This window comes from Thunnus maccoyii, chromosome 2 (assembly GCF_910596095.1).
Source record: "Thunnus maccoyii chromosome 2, fThuMac1.1, whole genome shotgun sequence".
In the NCBI taxonomy this organism is placed as follows: domain Eukaryota; kingdom Metazoa; phylum Chordata; class Actinopteri; order Scombriformes; family Scombridae; genus Thunnus; species Thunnus maccoyii.
The window spans coordinates 36,450,759-36,469,269 of NC_056534.1; the positions used below are offsets into that span (position 1 = coordinate 36,450,759).

An 18,511-nucleotide genomic window follows, 5' to 3' on the forward strand; every position below is an offset into this window, starting at 1 on the left:
TCCTCTCTACATAATTGTTAGGGGGTTTTGAGCGCAGGCCATTTGTCAGGGGTCTTCAGGGACGCAGTGTGAGCATGCGAGCCCCCACCAAGACCAAGGACACCCTGAGCAAAGTGCTTCCCCTGCGATGGTCCTTTGGTTCAAAGGACAGACGAAAACCTGACCCAGCACCTCCAGCGGTCCAAGATCCTGCCCCTGTGGAGCTGGTCCAGTACTTGGAATCTGGCCGGCGGCCCCGATGCACAAAGGATCCGATAGTAATGCTGATGAGCGAACCACGCAGCGCAAAGGAACCAGCTGAGGGCAAGACTGCAACCAATATCCGATCTTCCAGTGTTGGGAGTATAAGTTTAGTGGCTAAAGCAGGAGATGAGCCTGAGTCTCCACAGGTCCCAGAGGGCCAGAGGAGGCCAGCAGATAAAACAGCTAGCTTGAGACGCAGTAAGGGGAGCCAGACAAGAGATGAGGCCACCACCAATATCAGCAGTAGCTCTAGCAGCAACACCCTAACCAGGAGAAAAGATGCCAAGAAGCAGAGCTCCTCCAAAGCCCTCCCGGATACTGAGCCAAAAATGGGCTCCAGTGCTGGAGTGCAGCCCAGCTACAGCACTCCCAGCCTTCATGATGGGACTCTGAGAAGACAAAAGGGAGACAGGGTTGATAGGGAGCATCACGGTGCATATGAAGGAAACTCTAAGCCCAAGAAAGGAGAAGTGCCCAAGAGTCATGAGGGACTGCTCTCTTTCTTCAAAGGTAACTTCCTGAAGAAGGATAAGGACCCAAGGAAGTCCAAGGAGAGTGAGTCAGGGAAGGGGGGAGGCGAGGATGGAGGCAGAAGGACTCTCTCTAGGCTGTCACTGTCCAACGGAGCAGCTGGAGGCGGAACTGGGGTGGAAGGCGGCAAGTCTTATGGCTCGGGCCATCTGGGCGATGAGCTGTCAAACGGGAAGTTGGGACGAACCAAGGCGTCTGACATCAAACGCTCCCAGAGCTCCTCCAACATCCCCACAAAGGCAGAGCAGAGCATGCGAAGGACAGCATCTTTACATCGTAACGGGATGTCTACAGCACCCGCACCAACGCGCAGCCTGACAACAGACAAACCATCTTACGGTACCCTGCAGAGGACTCGTTACAGCACAACCTCGCTGGGACGCAAAAGGACAGTCCCTGAGTCCAGCTTCTGACACAAAGATATTTCCCACATGCACAAAGCCTTTTAGCTGACATCAAGTGAATGACGTCCAATCTCCAAGATCAAAGCAATAGAGCTCAATTCACAGTGGTACGCCTCTTTTGTTCCCAGAAAATGCACTGGCTGAAGAGGTTCGCGCCATGGAATTGAGAGACATGGAGCACATGAAAGGTGCTATAAAGCTTGGATATAAAGAGCAGAGAGCAGAACGAAATGATGTGACCTGTCCATCAAATGTCAGAGGAAGTCCATTTCTATTCTGTTTTCTATGACTTAAAAAAACAAGTGCCTGAGCAACCTAATATGCAGTTTAGACCAATGAGTTTATGTCTGTTTAGCACTGGAAGCACGAAATCCCTTACAGACACATGCACACATACAAACATAATCTCTGCATTTGTGTCTTATCATTGTAGCGTGAGTGCTGGAATTCATCACTCTATTTTTCTTACTGTTTGCTTACAATCAAGACACACTGATTGTGTTCATTTATAAGAATGTAATGTGTCCACTGGATTAACAGTGGCGCTCTGAGGCTGCAGATTATGATTTAATATCAATTATTCATCTCTAATCCCTTCTTTAATGTTTAAATTTTAAGTACAGGATGCCATCACAGAGGGCTTTGAACACAAGACTGAGTTTTCATAAAGCAGATTGTCTCTTTATGACCCTGAGTGGAGTTGTTGTTTATTCCACCTACAGTGGAAAGACCAGGACCTGTAATGAGTAATTTTTGTAGGAGTTGTATTCTGTAGAGGCACTGAACTGGATTCTTAATTGTTGTTTGAATAATGACAATGAATCCCTACTAGGTCCAGGGGTGCTTTTCTGCAGCTGAGCTCACTAATCTCCATGTAGCGGAAGGGAACTAAAAGGTACATTTGTCTACTGTGAAGTGTAATATAAATGCAATATCCACTCTTAGAGGCTGTTTTACACCTTTTTATACTGTATATCATCAGTGAGTCATGTTAAATGTGTTCCATGAGGTCTCGCTGTTTCTTTCTTCTACTATTTCTGTGGAACCATTATTTATTTCAGTTTCTGATTTCTTGTCCCCTCCATAACTTTATCAACTGTTATAAAACAGTTGCATTTAGCTGCGGGTTATGTGAAGACGGTGACCGGAATTAGCATCAGAAGAGAGAGCGTGATTACTATTACCAGCTACTGTTGGTGGAGAAAATCAGCCTCCTCCATTGTTTTTTAAACCGTGTTTGTTGAATATCAATTCTGAGAAAATTAGTCACCAGAACCCAACATTTAATGGGTTTTTTTTTTTTTGCAATTAAGCTTCACTGTAGCAGAGCTGGGAATATTACAGGCTAACATTGACCACATTTGGCACATCTAAACCGAAGAGGGCAGGTGTTGGGCCGAAATAAATAAACAGCTCACACACTGCAGAGCTCCAATGTCCACTTATCATTTAATGCACCAAGATGATGTTTCAAGCCCCGCTGCTCTTCATCAGACTCCTATCCTCCAGTCTGATGAAGAACAGTGGTGCTCAAAACATCTCTGTGCAATAAATTTTAAATGGACATTGGAGCCCTGCAGTGTGCGAGCTGTTTATCTGCTTATTTTGACAGTTAACAGAAAAAGAAATACACCACAAAACACCCAAATGCAAGATGTGTCAGTGTTTTTTTTTCCTTTATTATTCCTAGTCTGAACAATCCAATCACTCCTCTGTGAATCTGGCACAATGAAGGCTTAGCTGTGCACTTTGTCATTTCACTGCTTCATGGCTTGGAGTATTTTGATAAATTATAAAAGTGTTTATGTCCTGAGAGCTTAATTTACGGGGGAACATGCAGGCATTTTTTTTTTATTCTCCTAAGTGTAATCTGTGTTACTTATGCAGATTTTTACCTTCACCTTGCTACCTTTTTTCAACATCATCTTGCTTCACATTGAAGCAGTTGTTGTTCATATGTAGGAAATGCATAATAGAGTAACACTCTTCTATTTTTTTTTTTTGACCACTGTGCAGCTTCAACCAGAGCCACTTCCCTCAAGGTCACTTATATAAGCAGTGGAGGGAAAATCGAGTGATAATTTCATTTTCCACTCCATTAATTCAAATTGGTGATCTTGTAACAACAAGTCTTCTTCAGATTCTGGTTGTACAGGATAGTAGCATAACAGACCAGTCGGATTTACTGCTGCAGTGATGTTTAAGTGTTGCATGCGCACTGAAATTCCCCCCATGACATATTAATGCCTTTACTTTGATATTTGCACATTTAATTTGAGCTTTACACACAATGGGATGCTCTGAAGTAAATAACACTACTGCTAAAATAATAATAATCTATCACAATATGTGATAGAAGTTAATGAAGATATATTGAAGCATAAAGTAAAAGCTCTATATCAGCCTTACAACCCCCCCCCCACCCCCCCACCCCTTTTTTCAGGCACTGAACAATCAATATGTTATAATAGAGTATTCACATGGATAATCTACTTCATGGTTGACTTTGTGGAAAGCAAAAGTCATTGAATAACCTCTGTCTTATTTGTTGTTTTCTGCTGAGTATTACAGCCTTCAGCTTCTTAAACGGAAGGAGGCATTCTTCCAACCCAACTCTAAATATCCTCAAACATTTTTTGTCTCTGCATTTACAATAAATACACCATTCTGTTGAACTCACACAGTATAATATTTTGTTTCAAATTCCTTTTCTTTCTTCTATATTTCTTTGGAGTTCAATGAAATCTCATCTTTATATCATTGTGTCTAGAGCTGCAACGATTAGTCCATTAAGTGGACTGACAGAAAATAAATCACCAACTACTTCAATTGTTTTGAGTCATTTTTTAAAGAAAAATATCAAAATACTCTGGTTCTTAAATGTGAATATTTTCTAGTTTCTTTAGTTCTTTATGACAGTAAACTCAATATCTTTGGGTTGTGATACTGTAGGTCGTATCTTGGGCTTTGAGAAACATCTTTCACCATTTCTGACATTTTATAAACCTTATCAATTAATCAAGAAAATAATACACAGATTAATCGATAATGAAAATCATTGGTTGAAGCCCTAATTGTGTCATCACATATTAGAAATTAGAAGGGGCTCCTCTCTTGTCTGTGACTATTTAAACAAGGGAGCAGAAGTTTGTTCACATCATCTGAATGTGTATAATGAGTATTCACACAGTATTCACATTTGGAAATGAGTACGGCATGCTTAGCGCTCTGTTGTCAGAAGCATTATAATAGGCTTAGAGATCTCCATCGACCCTGCACGATCTCCATCCGCACAGAGGAGGAATTCTGCACAAACATGACCAGAGTTAACAGCGTCATTTAATGTTTGTTTGAAGCTTACAAATATTAGACATGCAGTTGCCGTACCAAGCAGTATCATAATTATGCTAAAAAATAAACAGCTCCTTTGTATTGGAAACCTTTTATTGAGGAGCCTGAAAGGATTTAAGCTGCAGGAAGCAAGTTTTCTATACAGATCATAAGTATGTACAGTTGCATTGTTTTATTTACACTGGAATAAATATTTTAGCATTTTTATGCTAAAGATACAAGCTGCTGTTTCTTATCAACAGTGACTCAACTGAGAAATATGTTTTCAACTCTATGACACACGAAATTCTTTACAAGTCAGGGTACGGTGCAGCCATCATTTTTCATGTCTGGAGATGTTAAATACTACTTTCCCTGCTTGACTGATACATTTCTGCTGCAGTTTTCCTTCTATGCCTTGTTATCATTATTGCTAATAAAGCAAAAACTTACGGTTAGTTTGTACTCCTTGCTTTCAATGATGAAGTTAGATTTTATTAGACAATTTAGGGAAACGTAATGACAAAATTCCCACAATGTGATGAGTGGCCAGAAAACAAAAATAACTCTAATAACTCTTATTATGTCCCAAGCCAAAAAGGTTATATTTGCAGGATAGTTTAGCGATAGCTGTAATTATTGACACAGTCATTATGATACATTATGAATCTGTTTTTAAACCATTGTTGGTAAAAGCTTTTTGTTCTTTGGGTTTTTTCCTTTTTTCTTAAAATCGTTCTATTTCCATAGTAAATGAGTACAAAATATTTGTGTGGTGGCAGTTTAACTCTATTGAATGATGTATCTGGATCAGTTGACTCACATACAAGAACACACTCCACGTTTTATCTGCCGTCTGTTAGCTTTTTTAGCTAGTCTCAAGTGACTCAGCAATAATAGTTGAATGTCTTATCTGTTAGCGTCGGCCCTTTGCACAAGTTTTGACTCTGAAGTGCTGATATGAAATTGTATTCTTTGAGCAGGAAGCAATACTACAGTAAATACACCGTTTAAGTTTTCTCCTTGAAATGTCAAGAGGGCTTTGTTTTGACTGTTGGTCGCTATTTGTCCTCAACTATTATTTTACCAAATCTTATGAATAGATTCTGAAATAGAGGCTGAAATCACTATAATCACGCGGTTGTTTAAAATAACACACTGTCGCCGGAGATTTGTGCTCTTAACAGCCAAGTTCCACTCGACGAAGAGCTTTGTGGCTTTGTATTAAAGAAAACAAATGCAAGCATTCGTGTGGCCTCTCTACGGTCTTGTCCACACTCAAATTGTCTGCCAGAACTCCTCAGAAGCTGATAAATGAATACTCTTAGTGTCTTGTCACCAGGATAGAAAGCCCAGAGCTTTACAACAATAGAGAAAGAGGAATGTCTATATCTGAGCGACCTATATGTTATCATGTTGATGATAATTCTGAACACGTACTTGTATGCTTCAATACAAATCATTATAGATGCTGGACATAGCCGACCATTTTCCATCTCGCACCTAGTCTAACAAACCATGTTCAAGTTCAGTTTGTTCGCTGCCTCTCAGATAAAAGAAGTTAATCACTGATACAGAATGAATTAAATCCACTTGTATTTGTTTTTTTTCTCTGAGAACGAAGCAGTAGATTTCTATTTATTTGAGAGGTCGAGTGTTGTTGTTTCTGGTTGTTTTTTTTCCATGACTCAATCCACATGTGGCCACATACACGCAATGTTTACTCTGCCAAACTGAGCACTTCCATGTTAACACGATTTATTTGGTGAAATGTGGGTTGAAGATGTTTTTATATGCAATTTTTCTACATTTTATTAAAAAAAAAAAAATCTGTGTATATATTTGTAGATATACGCAGACAGAACTGTGTGTGTGTGTGTGTCAGAGAGAGAGAGAGAGAGAGAGAGAGAGAGAGAGAGAGAGAGTAAAAAAATAAGCATATTATCTTTGACATTCAACCTATCGGGTGCAGTGATTTGGAAATAAGATCTGATGGTTTCCAACTGACTCTCTTGCAATGTTTTCTGCCTGAGTTGTCTTCTGTACGTGATGGTTTGTTGTTTCATTTTTCAATAAGACAAATAAAAAGATATTATTTATGACTATGGCGTTCACTCAACAACTTGTAGATGCTTTACTATAAATTTATATTTTTAAAAAAAAATATACATAGGAAAATCTTATCAGCAATGCAATAACATCCTATTTCAAATATATTTAAGGAAATTAATGAAAGGGACATTCATCAAATCATAAACAAGCAGTGAGTTTTGGTGTGACCACACAAACGTAACTGTATGGAATTAATCAATCAAAAAGGAAAATAATCGTTATTTGCAGCCTTAACTTCTTTACTTTCCACCACTAGTTAAAGTCTCAAATATTTCATTTTTACTGACCTTCGTTTAAAAGTTGGAGCACAGAGGGTCTTGAGGGGCCATGCAGGAGCCAGGATGTAGAGGATGGAACCCGTCACATCTAGAAGACACAGGATCACTATCATCTTGGGGGGGGGGGGGGGGGGGTCCTGCAGGTACACGCACTCACACACATAACAATGGGTCTGTTAGCATGCCTGATCTTGCTTCGTTCAGGTGAAGATTGCTGTTGAGATTCGTCAGCAGAAAGTAAAAGCTTGTTTTCTGGGCATAGTCGGCCCAAAATCGATTTAGTCCTGGCCCCTGGGGACCCGTAATGACAACAACAACACAACAAACTGTAACCTTTTCTTCTCTGTTGATTCACAGAGTGCACTGATTTTTTAGGAAAGTTAATCTGGGAACTTTCTTTTCGATGTCAAGAACTTCTGCTTGTCAGTGATTGTTAGTTTACTTTGTGTGTGTCTGCAGGTTTCTGTGATTCGTGGTTTCTATTTTCCTTTGAGTGCCTGCTGCACTCCCACCTCCAGCCAGTGAGGAGAAACTGCAGAGAAAGATAGCAGGTGGATTTTCTCTATTGATCCTTACTTGGGAGCGGCTGGCCCACCTCATTGAGTTTGTCAACAACCTTTTTTGCTGATATGTAATGAATATCTTCCTAATCTCTCCACCATCCTTGAAGACTTACAAGAGGGCTGATGCTTATGTAATGACTTCACTCATATGTTGCTTTGAGCTGCTTTAGTTGTGTCCCTCGGGAGGAATGTGCTAACAGGAAGTGGCTTTTTAAATACTGTACATAATTGCAAAACGGATGCATATGCATATGTTTGTTACGTTTGCAGCGTTCTCCTCCTTTCATTAAACCCAAGAGATACTTGAGAATTGCCTCACAAGTTGCATCATATTCTTACTTTTTCTCCTGCTGTGAGTACCAGGGATTAAGTAAATGGCAAAGGCTATAAGAAGATATTGCAGGCAGGGATGATGGAGGTGATGAGGTTGGGGACGAGGTCTTAATGGGGGACACAGGCAGCGTTCTTTGAGCCTCACCTCTCAGAATATCCTGCTGTTTCTCCTCATCCTGCTCTTCTATTTACATTGTTGAAGTCTGTATGTGCAAACAGCTAAGAAAAAAGAACCCATGAGTCATTCTATTATATTTCCAGTTGATTCCCATCAACTGATTAAGCTGAACAAAGCATACAATGAAGCTAGCTCTCCGTGCTTATAATGTGCAACCACTGAGGTACATTATTCCAACTTAACCTAATAGTCTTTGGTTGGTGTATATTTTCAACTGCCAAACAAAAGGTAAAAAATGACTTTATGGAGCTTTATAGCAAGTTTCAGCTCATTGTTTAGCTGTTGTTTAGCTACTTTACTGTTTAGGTTCACTCTCACCGCTCTCATGGTTTCATTTTTGGCCGCAGAAGTCAACTGTTTTCAGAGAAAAAGCTCTAAAAATGCACTGTACACTACCTTCTCAGCACCAAACGGCAAACAGCCACAGTTAGCGACTAGCTGGTGAACATAATGGAGCATTTAGGTGCTAAAGAGCCAGATATTTCCCAGATCACGCTTGTAGGTAAACATCTTAAACTCAGATTTAAGTGAGTACAGAGAAACTTTCCTCCTTGAGCAGATGAATGTGAAAACAACCTTCTAATGTCAAACTCTGCACATATATCATTCTGCACAGTGAAGCTCAAACATCAAAGTCAAGTAACATGAAGTTAAAGACATTTTTGAGTGGAGTGCATGGCTGTTAGTGAAGGCTGGTGTGGTGATGGTGTCAGGGAGATCAAGTGATGAGATAATTGGATTTGCACAAATGACTTGAACACAACAACTCATTGAGCGTCACTTTAGGTTCACAAGCTAATAAGCTAAAAAGCGGATTTACTGAAAGTGGGTGCCAAAATATTTTTTCATCAGATTCTTGTGTGTTACTTGTTTGAAAAATGTGTAACATTCCCCATAAGCTAAATAGCTTTTCAATCAGCACTGAAATTTTTATGGTACATCTCTGAAGGAAGTTAATGATCCAACTATCCTCCCACCCAAAAACATCCGGTCCTTATACTGCACCTTCTGCTGCTAGACTGGAGATACTTTTTCATCACATGGCACTTACTGTTAACACTTTCTGATACTTTCTGTATAGGGTGTTAAGTCTTGCAAAGGTGCATCGGTAAAACATACAGAGGACATGCACAGTGTTATGCCTATACACAAGTTATCTCTCGAGTGCTCCCACAGATGTGCGCTGCTATCTAATCTGGCAGAGCTTGGACGTCAGACATTGAGTGCAAAACACTCTTCAAGTGGACCCAACACTCATGGGTCACTAGATATGCCCATAATTATTACTTCAGCAGCACCTCATGCTATTATGCAACTTTCTGAGAGATGTATGGGTCAGGAGAACAAATACTTCTATTTTCCCAGTTGTTTGTGTATGGCTGTGTGTGTTTTTAAACCCAGAACAGCTCACTCTAAACCTAAATTGCATGTGATAGTGTAGTTCTTCATAATACAGGTACAGGTAATACAACCAGAATCAGAATTTCTTTCTCATTAGTAACACTGGTGGCCATTAAGTGAGCTGCAATCAACATCCTGTTACTCGCGCTTGCACTCGCGCGTGCTCTTGGCACGAGACTATTGCAGGTGATGTCTTTTTCCTTGCTTACACTTCTCATAATAACATAAAAGATCTCAAATGTTGTGTTTTGCACCATGTTTCAACAAAGCACCTCTCACCTACGCAATGCTTATTACCACCTTTGGACAACTAACAGAAAAAACAAAAGGGGTAAGCTATGTTCTGCTACTACGCTAGGGCTTGTTTTCTGCTCCTTTGTTGAGGAAATAATGTTTTAGCTGTGTGTGCTCAGGAGGGGGCAACATGTCATCGACGGAGGCAGTTAGCCGTATCATTAGCTAGAGAGCTAATATCTGCAGGGTATTTCTAGTCGGATAGCACCGTTTTTGTCGCGGTAGATGCCGGTCATTTATTTATGTTAGAGGGTAAGAAGCAAGGCACTCGGGAGGGCACAAAAATGATTTTCCAAGTCAACCTGTTCACTCATTGGCAATAAAAAATGATTAATACATTGTAAATTGTAATAAATTCTTACATATATAACCTTTAACTGCTGCAGAAGAGGATCAGCCGTTTGAAATGTCAGCAGACTCACACCTCCTTGGGAAGTTCCAGATTGGTTATTACACACAAATCTGCCAGAGTTTGCAGCAAAGGTAATGACATGTCTTTTGTTTTTCTGAAAGTGCACACCGAGGTAACTAAACAACAAATACAGGGAAAGTTTGAACCCTGAAAATACTGTCAGAGAGACTGTTGCCATTCTGCCACAACATCATCAAGAACAGACACACTGTGTGTGTGTTGCACCCCAGACATTTATCTGTTTAGTATTATGCCCAGAATTATTATTGTATTAGTCTTATTATCTTGTTTCCAGCGTAAAAGATTCAAGCTCATATCTAAACTTCACATTGATCCTAGATGAAACTTTCTATTCATTAAAAGAGAAAGTAAGATCATCTCAACGGATTATGTTCCAATAAGTTGCAAAGAAGCTTTCATCCATCAAGATTAGGATCTCGCCTTCCAGATGCTGATGTTGATCCAGTGTGTATTAAAACCGTCACCAATGTACAAACTGGTAAAATATGTGCAAAAGAAATAATTGAATAGGCTCTGTGAAGATTTTTGTTTTGTTTTTCCCCATGTCCTTTTCGGGAGCTTTCAGTAAAGTTGACTTTATGATTTATTGGAAGACAAAATGCTGTCAGAGTAGATGTTTCAGTACATTTAGGTTACTGACTATCTCTAATTTCTTTAATTTAGTAATGAGGAAATGCATGCAACACTACTAATGCATATTTTCTACATGATATTGTAAAAAAAATCTTTCAGAAGTAAATTGCAGACCCAACATTGGATTTTATAGAAACCAATAATACAGATCCTACAGTTCAGTCTGGGTTTTGGGAGATCTGAGTTCATAAGGACCATAAATCCTTCTATGAAATATTTAAATTGTCAGCACAGCAGGTTAAAATATATAACTGCAAATCTAATCTTTCCCCCCTGTAGAGATACTAGATAAATTATTTTGATTGCCATTAAACTCCACAGTGGATTCTCCATAATGTGAGAAAAACACTGACAGTTTTCAAGATTTAGGAGGTTTTTATTGATGCCTTGACTCCGCTTTAATGTGATATAGCCTCTGGTGATCTTATCTGGACTCACTTCAATCTATTTCTTTAATAGTGATATTACTTTTTTAGCTGACACAGGAAGATATGAGAAAATGAGATGAGGAGGGGTTAGGTATATATATGCTTTTACCATTCAATAGAAGATTTAGAGTTTCACAGGTTAGACTTAACAGGTGTTCACTAGGAAATAAATGATTAGTGTTAAACAGCTTGTCTCTAATATGATGTAATACTTGAATATACAAGTGCATTATTTTGTGTGTGAGTATGTGTGTTTTTCTGGGTGACATGACACATTTTAGAGGAATTATACATTTAAGTTTCATTTAATCTAATTGCAGCCATTATTAGATGACATTAAAATGATCCCTGCCACCCCTGCTTGCTTTGAAATACAAGATCTGAACTAAATATGAAGCTATACAGTAACAATCTCTTTAAATAAACCATAAATTGAGCTCCCCTCAGGACTTTTGTTTAATTTATCCCATATTTTGGTTAATGACCAAATACCTGCAGAACTGATGACATCAGGCTCAGCTGTACTTTGCCTTTAGTGTTAAATAGCAAATGTTAGCATTCTAACATCCTAAATTAAGACTGTGCACGCTGCAATGCCACATTGTAATAGCATTGAGCTCAAAGCACCACTGTGCCACAGCTGCAGAGTTCAGTAATAGATTGTATACACTCAAAACAGACTCCAGTCATTTCCTGGGTAGAATGCTCTAAGTTCATCTGAGCTCCAGCAAAACTTATTTTTCTATAGAATTGTTTAGTGTCTGTGTTATAAGTAACACGCCGTGTTACATAAGACAAAACTTATGCAATTTTGCTGCTTAACGCTGTGTTGCTGCAATTTTGCATTATATATGGTAACTTTGTCACTTGCAAAACACAACCTTTTGTAGGAGGAATGAGGAGGAGGAACTGCACTTCAAATCGTGTGGAAAGATCAATTAAATCAGAGTCATGACACTGCTGGGCTCTTGCAAAAGAAAGACTACATCAGACTGGTACACTGCTCCACATAGAGTCAATATAAAACTAACTGTGTAAGATTTTTAATTACCTCATAACTGTGGCTCTCTCACTCCAAACCGCTTCTCTCTCTGCTCCTCAGATGTCCAGCGGTGATGAAGTCTTTACTAAGGTTACCGCAACTTTGAAACATCTCATAGCACCATGTTGTTCAAAACATAGCCCACTCACAGCCCGAGAAACTGCAGATTCTCTACTTGTTTGTATGAATAAAGAACCCAAGTGTACAGTATAAAGACACATTGTTGTTTATTGATGAAATCAAATAACAAACCTGGAAGATTTGATTTATGCTTCTCAGACTGTATGAGGCATCTATGGGATGAGTCCTGGGCTGCAGCCAAGATCTCAGGACATTTTTTGCTTAAAACACCATTTCTTCATATATATATATATATAGAGAGAGAGATAATCAAAATACTGTTTAAAAATATGGTTTGTTTTTTTGCTTAACTACATTAAATTCACAGGTTTGACCATTACACTATAGCTTTATGTGTAAACAAAATATCAACCACAGTACAATTATGTCCAGTTTGACAGTTTCATATAAATTTTAAATATTTCTATTACAGCATACATATTGTTTCATTAAGATGTCAAAGTTCACAATACTAGGGCCCACTGGTGGCCTAATAGCCAAGGTGCATACCACATAACTGCAACATCCACAGTTCGACTCCCAGCCAGGGGACCCGCGTTGCCTGTCGTGCCCCTCTCCCTCTCCCTCTCCTCATCCTTCCTGCCTTTACACTGTCTGTCATTCAAAGGAAAAAAGCCCCAAAAAATAATCTTCACAAAAGACAAACACAATACTACAGATAGAAAGGCCCACAACATTTTGTTTCATCAGCAATTAAGCAAAGTTTCACTTTTTTTTTTTTTTTTTTGCTTGATAACAGACAAGAACAACAGTCACAGAGTTTCTCATCCTCGGTGTCGGGACCCCACATGGTGTCGTTTGATAAGTAGGGTAATGTGTTTCTAAGACTAACAATAAGTTTGATATATTAAAAGATGAAAGATCAGTGTACCAATTAGAGCTTCCTCTGTTCTCCTAAAAATACAATACAAAATGAGGCCATTCTGAATTTGACAGTTGATGGCATCAAGACCATTTTGGGATCTTGAAAACTAGGACGGGGGCCAGAAAAGGTTGAGAAACCCTGAGTTTCATAATCAGTGAGTAAGACCATTTATATTTATATTAATAACCCTTAACAAACATAATTTCACCATCATAAATGTGTATAATAAAATAGACCTTAATATCAATAGGACAACGTTAACATCTCAAAATTAGTAGTCTTTTATAGATTTGATATCAGCCCTTCGTTTATATTCTTCACTTTGCATTTCAGACTGAATCAACATTGTCTCAGTAAAAGCTGCAACTTTTACTGCTTGACAAATAACCATTTTACTTATTGAAGAGGTTACTCAGAGGGAAATACAACAACTTTGGGATGTTTGGGAATGTAAAATTCTCAAAAAAGTACTTTTGTTAGGAGTTGGCTTGTTTGTTTGTTTTTTTAATGTGGGCTCTTAACAGCTGCTCTTAATTGTTTTCTCAATTGAGAGCAGCTGTTGTCTCAATTATTTTGTTAGTGTGAAATGCAGAGTCACTTTACACAATTAAAGACTGTTATTTTGTCGAAATACTGCAGGAAATGAATGCAAATCCAAGCTTTCACAAATACACAGCAGGCATTTTGGCTTGTCATTGTCATGGCTGTATGGTGGTGTTCTCCCCGGAATAACATAATCACTCGTCCCTAACGCTACTCTAAATTTCAAACAAACGAGCAAACAGACAGACAAAGAGAGGTAATGAGGTAATTACTGCCAAAATGATGACACAAACTCTAGCCTGACAAAATTGTTTATGCACCTTTTCTCTTGTTGAACATACATTATATTGTTGAATTAATGTTAAACAAAAAAAAGATATAGAGAGAAACAAAAGACATCACATCCATCTTCGTACAAGTCTGTTGGCTGGTTGAGGTAAAAGCCTTTAGATTATCAAACTGATCTATATTTCTGTTTATTTTTACACCATTTAAAGAACAACAGAAAACTAGAACATGAATGTGGTCAACAGCTAACTTAATCGCCCCTGACTGGAAGTTTCCTCCTCCATGTTAAAGCACAGTCACTTATGTTGAGCTAGCTAATGGCTAGATGCCCCCCCCTGTCTGTAGAGCACCAAAAAATACTTAAATGCTGTGTCTGATAAAAGACTTCCTTTCATTTTTGCCATTTTTGCATCCTTGTTTTTAGAAAGTCATGATCCAGGACAATCTCCAACCTTACAGTATGTTCTTCAGATGTTGGATTTTACATTTAAAAAGATCATAGGACACAATAATCGACAAGAATTATCAAGTTACATTACATCTGTGCAAGTCTTTACAAACGAACATGTTATGTAACTCATCTCATTCATCTCTGTCCATTTTCAGTACAACAGCATGTACAGTGTGTCTGGTATGTTATGAAATCTAAGTTACATGGAAGGTGTGTAGTGTTATGTATCACCTCATGTATTGTACTTTATGTCCTGCAGAGTCCCTTTGATTGAACATAAAGAGTGTGTTTAAGTGTGTATATTCATAATGTAATATTTACAGTGATGTTACACTTTCAATTGCCACCCTGAGCTGCAATTATTTTATGTTTTATGTTGTTGCCATTGAGCAGCTGTGATCTATTGGTATTTCGCTATGGTAACTATTTTGGAACAATCCGGCCTAATGAGGATCCAGACTGGAGGAAAATGTTGCCTGATCTTTATGGGTAGCATCTCTATATCACTCATCATTTACAGCCATGAACCTCACCATTAGCTTTGAGATGTATTCAGTTTTATGTTCAAAGACATTAGAAAGATGTGAGTGGATGCAAAAACATACCAAGCTGTATGAATCCACTTCAAGAATGTCCAGAGACTGGAGCAGAATGGAGGAAAATAACAGAAACACTGTCAATTTGTGCCCAAGAAACACAGGTAGCAAAAAAATAACAGGTGTTTAAATTTCACTGAAAGAAAACAGTTGAAATTTTTCTGTGTATTCAATCCAAACAGACATTTAGTATTGAGGAACTATCTGCTCTGTATCAGTTTCTCATTGGTCTTAAACCCAGGCCAGTAGTGCAATCGTTTACCCATCTTGTTTTTTTAAAAAAAGGAAGATCTCAGGATTGTCATGACAGGTTTGACTTAAAAACTAAGGGGTTTTATTAACTATATTTCTCTTGGCTATATATGGGCCTGATGCTGGAAGCTGTGCAAACTCATCTCAATTAAAATATGGTACATTCTAGTCCAACAGATAGGCCTGTTTGACTATTTTTGGGATTTTGCAGGTGTAAACGACTGAACTGGACTGTGTTTGAGCTCATTAAGAACCTACAGCAGACTTGTCAGGTTTCCAAAAAACAAAGCTGTGTGAATCAGCGACATCGAGTCTAATTGAACATCTTGTTTGAATAAAATTATAGACTGGAGCTGACATTACTGTTCACAAACAGTATGTAAATGTGTTCTTGTGCCAATGTCCCATTCATAGTCGGTTACACAGCTCACAGTGATGAAGTTATTTTGACTCTGATTGGTTGACTGTTCACTGTGGGGTCACATTGGATGGTATCATCTCCCGAGAGACTGGCTCCTGCTGAGCCCCGTCAGGCACCATTCTCACACTCACACTTCCGCCATCTGTGGTGCTCGGATTCACACGAAACTTTCTATTAACTGGGCGTACTGCTCTGAGAAAGAGCCTCTTGAAAGTCTCACTGAGGATAATGTAAAGGAATGGATTGATGCAGCTGTTAGCATAGCCCATGCTAATGGCTATGTTGTAGGCATAGGAGAAAGCAAGGCTTGGCTTCTGCACCCCCAGATGGACCAGCTGGAGGATGTAGTAAGGGGCCCAGCAGATGAAGAAAGCCAGGCAGATGGCTACTGCCATTCGGGTCACCTTCCTGGTACGTACCCTCAAACTCCGTGGAGGCAATGGTGCCACGCTGGTGGACATGTGCTGGAGGATCTTGAAGAACACCAGGCAGATGATGGCTAAAGGTATAGCAAAGGCCAAGAAGAACTGATAAAGTGTAAACCAGTATGTGTCAGTCACTGGGTTGGGCAGCAGTAGCGCACAGGCCACCAGACCATCTGGGAGCGGCATCAGGCCTGCATACATCCACACGGGGATGATGGTGAGCAGGGACAGACCCCACACCAGGCCAATGACCAGCACAGCCACACAGGGTGTGCGGATGTAGTTGAAGCGGATGGGATGGACTGTAGCCAAGTAACGGTCGAGAGTCATTGCAGTGAGGATGTAAGTACTGACAATCTGGCTATTGGAGTCAAGCGCAGTGATGACCGTACACATAGCAGCTCCAAAGTGCCAGGTACCGTTGCCCAGCAACTGGTGGATTAGGAATGGCATCCCGAAGAGAAATAGGAGATCGACAATTGACAAATTTAAGACAAAGATGTCTGGAACAGTTTGTTTGGCACGACACTTGGTCTTCTTCATGATGGTATAGATGACGATGCAGTTCCCCATGATACCCAGAAAGCAGATGATGCCATAGATGACAGGGAGGATGGCACTGCAATGAAGGGCCCCGTCTACAGCTGGAGACACGACGAAGAGAGAGAAGCAATTAAATACAGAGGACAAATATTAGGTCATATCCTACTATGTAATTACGTGCTGAATGTTGTATTGATTCATGTTATATGACGTGACATCTCATATTGAAGCAGTGTTTATAATACGTACAGTCATTGTGTCACAGTGTATTAGCAGGAGTAATGTTCACCACCTGTCAGGGTAATAATTACGTAGCCAGATCTATTATCTATTACCTGACTCATTAATGTTCCCCTGCTTGCTTTTGAGCTGTTGGATACTTTTGTAAGGAGTTGGAATAAGTTATTATTGATTATTGCGTGCGTGTGTGTGTGTGTGTGTGTGTGTGTGTGTGTGTGTGTGTGTGTGTGTGTGTGTGTGTGTGTGTGACTGTGTGTATCTCGGCTCTTTCAATCTTACATAAAGTGAAGGTAAATGATGACGATGGGGCAAAAGATCTGTGTAATGGTTCATTAACTTAAATAGTTGCTATGAATATATAATGTGTAAGAACATTTTAAACACACAAAAAGATGGACAAAAAAGTCACATAAATGTCAAAAAAAAGAGAAAGAAACCTTACCAAAATCAGCCGATGACTAACACTAAAACAATAAGCATTAATAACCATGTATGGTTATGGTAGGTATGAAAGCTTGTATGATTAAAAAAACAGAGAGCATACAAGACAACTTTGGAGGAGAGAAGAAAACGAAAAGAGAAAAAAAAGAAAACAGCCCAGCAAAACGTTTTGAATGCAGTTATTATGCTTATAAATTATATATTAGATTACTTATATATATTAGATTAACTTGTTGCTCAACCTACCTGTTGTTGTTGAATTAGTGTCTCCTAGAGAAAAATTAGACTCGTTAAAGAAATCCATCGGTAAAATCCCAAGTACATCAAAGTTGAGAAGTATTACCAAGTGCCTGCTTCCGAGGTAAAATGCATTTGAAGCAGCCTATAACCGAAATCCCTTTTTTATTCTTTAAGAGTGATTCCAGATACCTTATTTGAAATAGTTCAGTCCTTTAGAGCATAAGCATTTTGTGACGCATCTGAGCAGACCAGTGCGCTCTCTGCCTCTCGGTGATAATACAGCCTCTCCTTGGTGAGAGCATCTTCACTCGGAGTCTGTGACGCCCTCTGCAAAGTTGCGACTGCGCTGCAGGTGTCAGAGTATAATCTCATGCGATAGGCCTAATTGATGGCCCGTGATTCATTCTCTCTCTCTCTTATGAGAGTTAGTGCGTAAAAGTGCAGCTGTATGCGCCTTTGGTCCAAATGGATTATTTTATTGTGTTATGTGTCAAGGCATGGTGGGTGGGAATTTGTGTGGTCATAAGATTCATTGAAACATTAACAGCAGCCATTGTTAAACGTAGAAATTAAAGAAAAGAGAACAGAGAGAAAGAAAATCATGGCACTTGAATTGATGAATCTTTAAAAAGATGAATTGACAAAAAAAAAGCTATTCACACAGTTCCCCTTGGGCTCAGAATAACTGAACATGTGTAAAGAGCGCAGATTAAGACGATTATTCGTTTCCACTGTTCAGATAAATTTTTGGTGGATAATTCCACGCTTACATATTAAAGTGTTTGTCTTTCTTAGCCATGTCGACGGTCCCAACGCTAGTTTATGGGCTTGTGAGGGGCAGACAGGTGTTCCTACTTGGCTA

The 18,511-nt window shown here is 39.3% G+C and overlaps 2 protein-coding genes and 1 long non-coding RNA gene across 5 annotated transcripts in view; 2 read left to right on the top strand and 1 right to left on the bottom strand.

Moving 5' to 3' along the window:
- Positions 1–2,178, top strand: part of usp43a (ubiquitin specific peptidase 43a) — a 100,377-nt gene extending 98,199 nt beyond the window's left edge. For both annotated transcript variants that reach the window (XM_042396552.1, XM_042396559.1), the window contains exon 16: positions 22–2,178. In XM_042396552.1, coding sequence (XP_042252486.1) covers positions 22–1,187 — 1,166 coding nt within the window. In that variant the 3' untranslated portion in view covers positions 1,188–2,178. The remainder of the gene's footprint in view (positions 1–21) is intronic.
- Positions 2,179–10,019: 7,841 nt separating this feature from the next.
- LOC121906876 lies at positions 10,020–12,348 on the top strand. Its single transcript, XR_006098757.1, has 3 exons — positions 10,020–10,150; positions 12,052–12,156; positions 12,264–12,348. It is a non-coding gene; the product is annotated as an uncharacterized LOC121906876 (long non-coding RNA).
- Positions 12,349–12,911: 563 nt separating this feature from the next.
- mchr1a (melanin-concentrating hormone receptor 1a) lies at positions 12,912–18,227 on the bottom strand. Of its 2 annotated transcripts, XR_006092106.1 has the most exons (3): positions 17,656–18,227; positions 15,097–16,829; positions 12,912–12,938 (listed from the first exon to the last, which is right to left on the bottom strand). XR_006092106.1 is itself a non-coding variant. In XM_042390837.1 (2 exons), the coding sequence occupies exons 1-2, from the start codon at positions 17,711–17,713 to the stop codon at positions 15,808–15,810; spliced, it is 1,080 nt and encodes a 359-aa protein (XP_042246771.1). In that variant the 5' UTR covers positions 17,714–18,227; the 3' UTR covers positions 14,440–15,807. The 2 variants fall into 2 exon arrangements, 1 of the variants encoding a protein (XP_042246771.1); XM_042390837.1 differs by lacking the exon at positions 12,912–12,938 and having other exon boundaries at positions 14,440–16,829.
- Between the last annotated feature and the right edge of the window lie 284 nt (positions 18,228–18,511).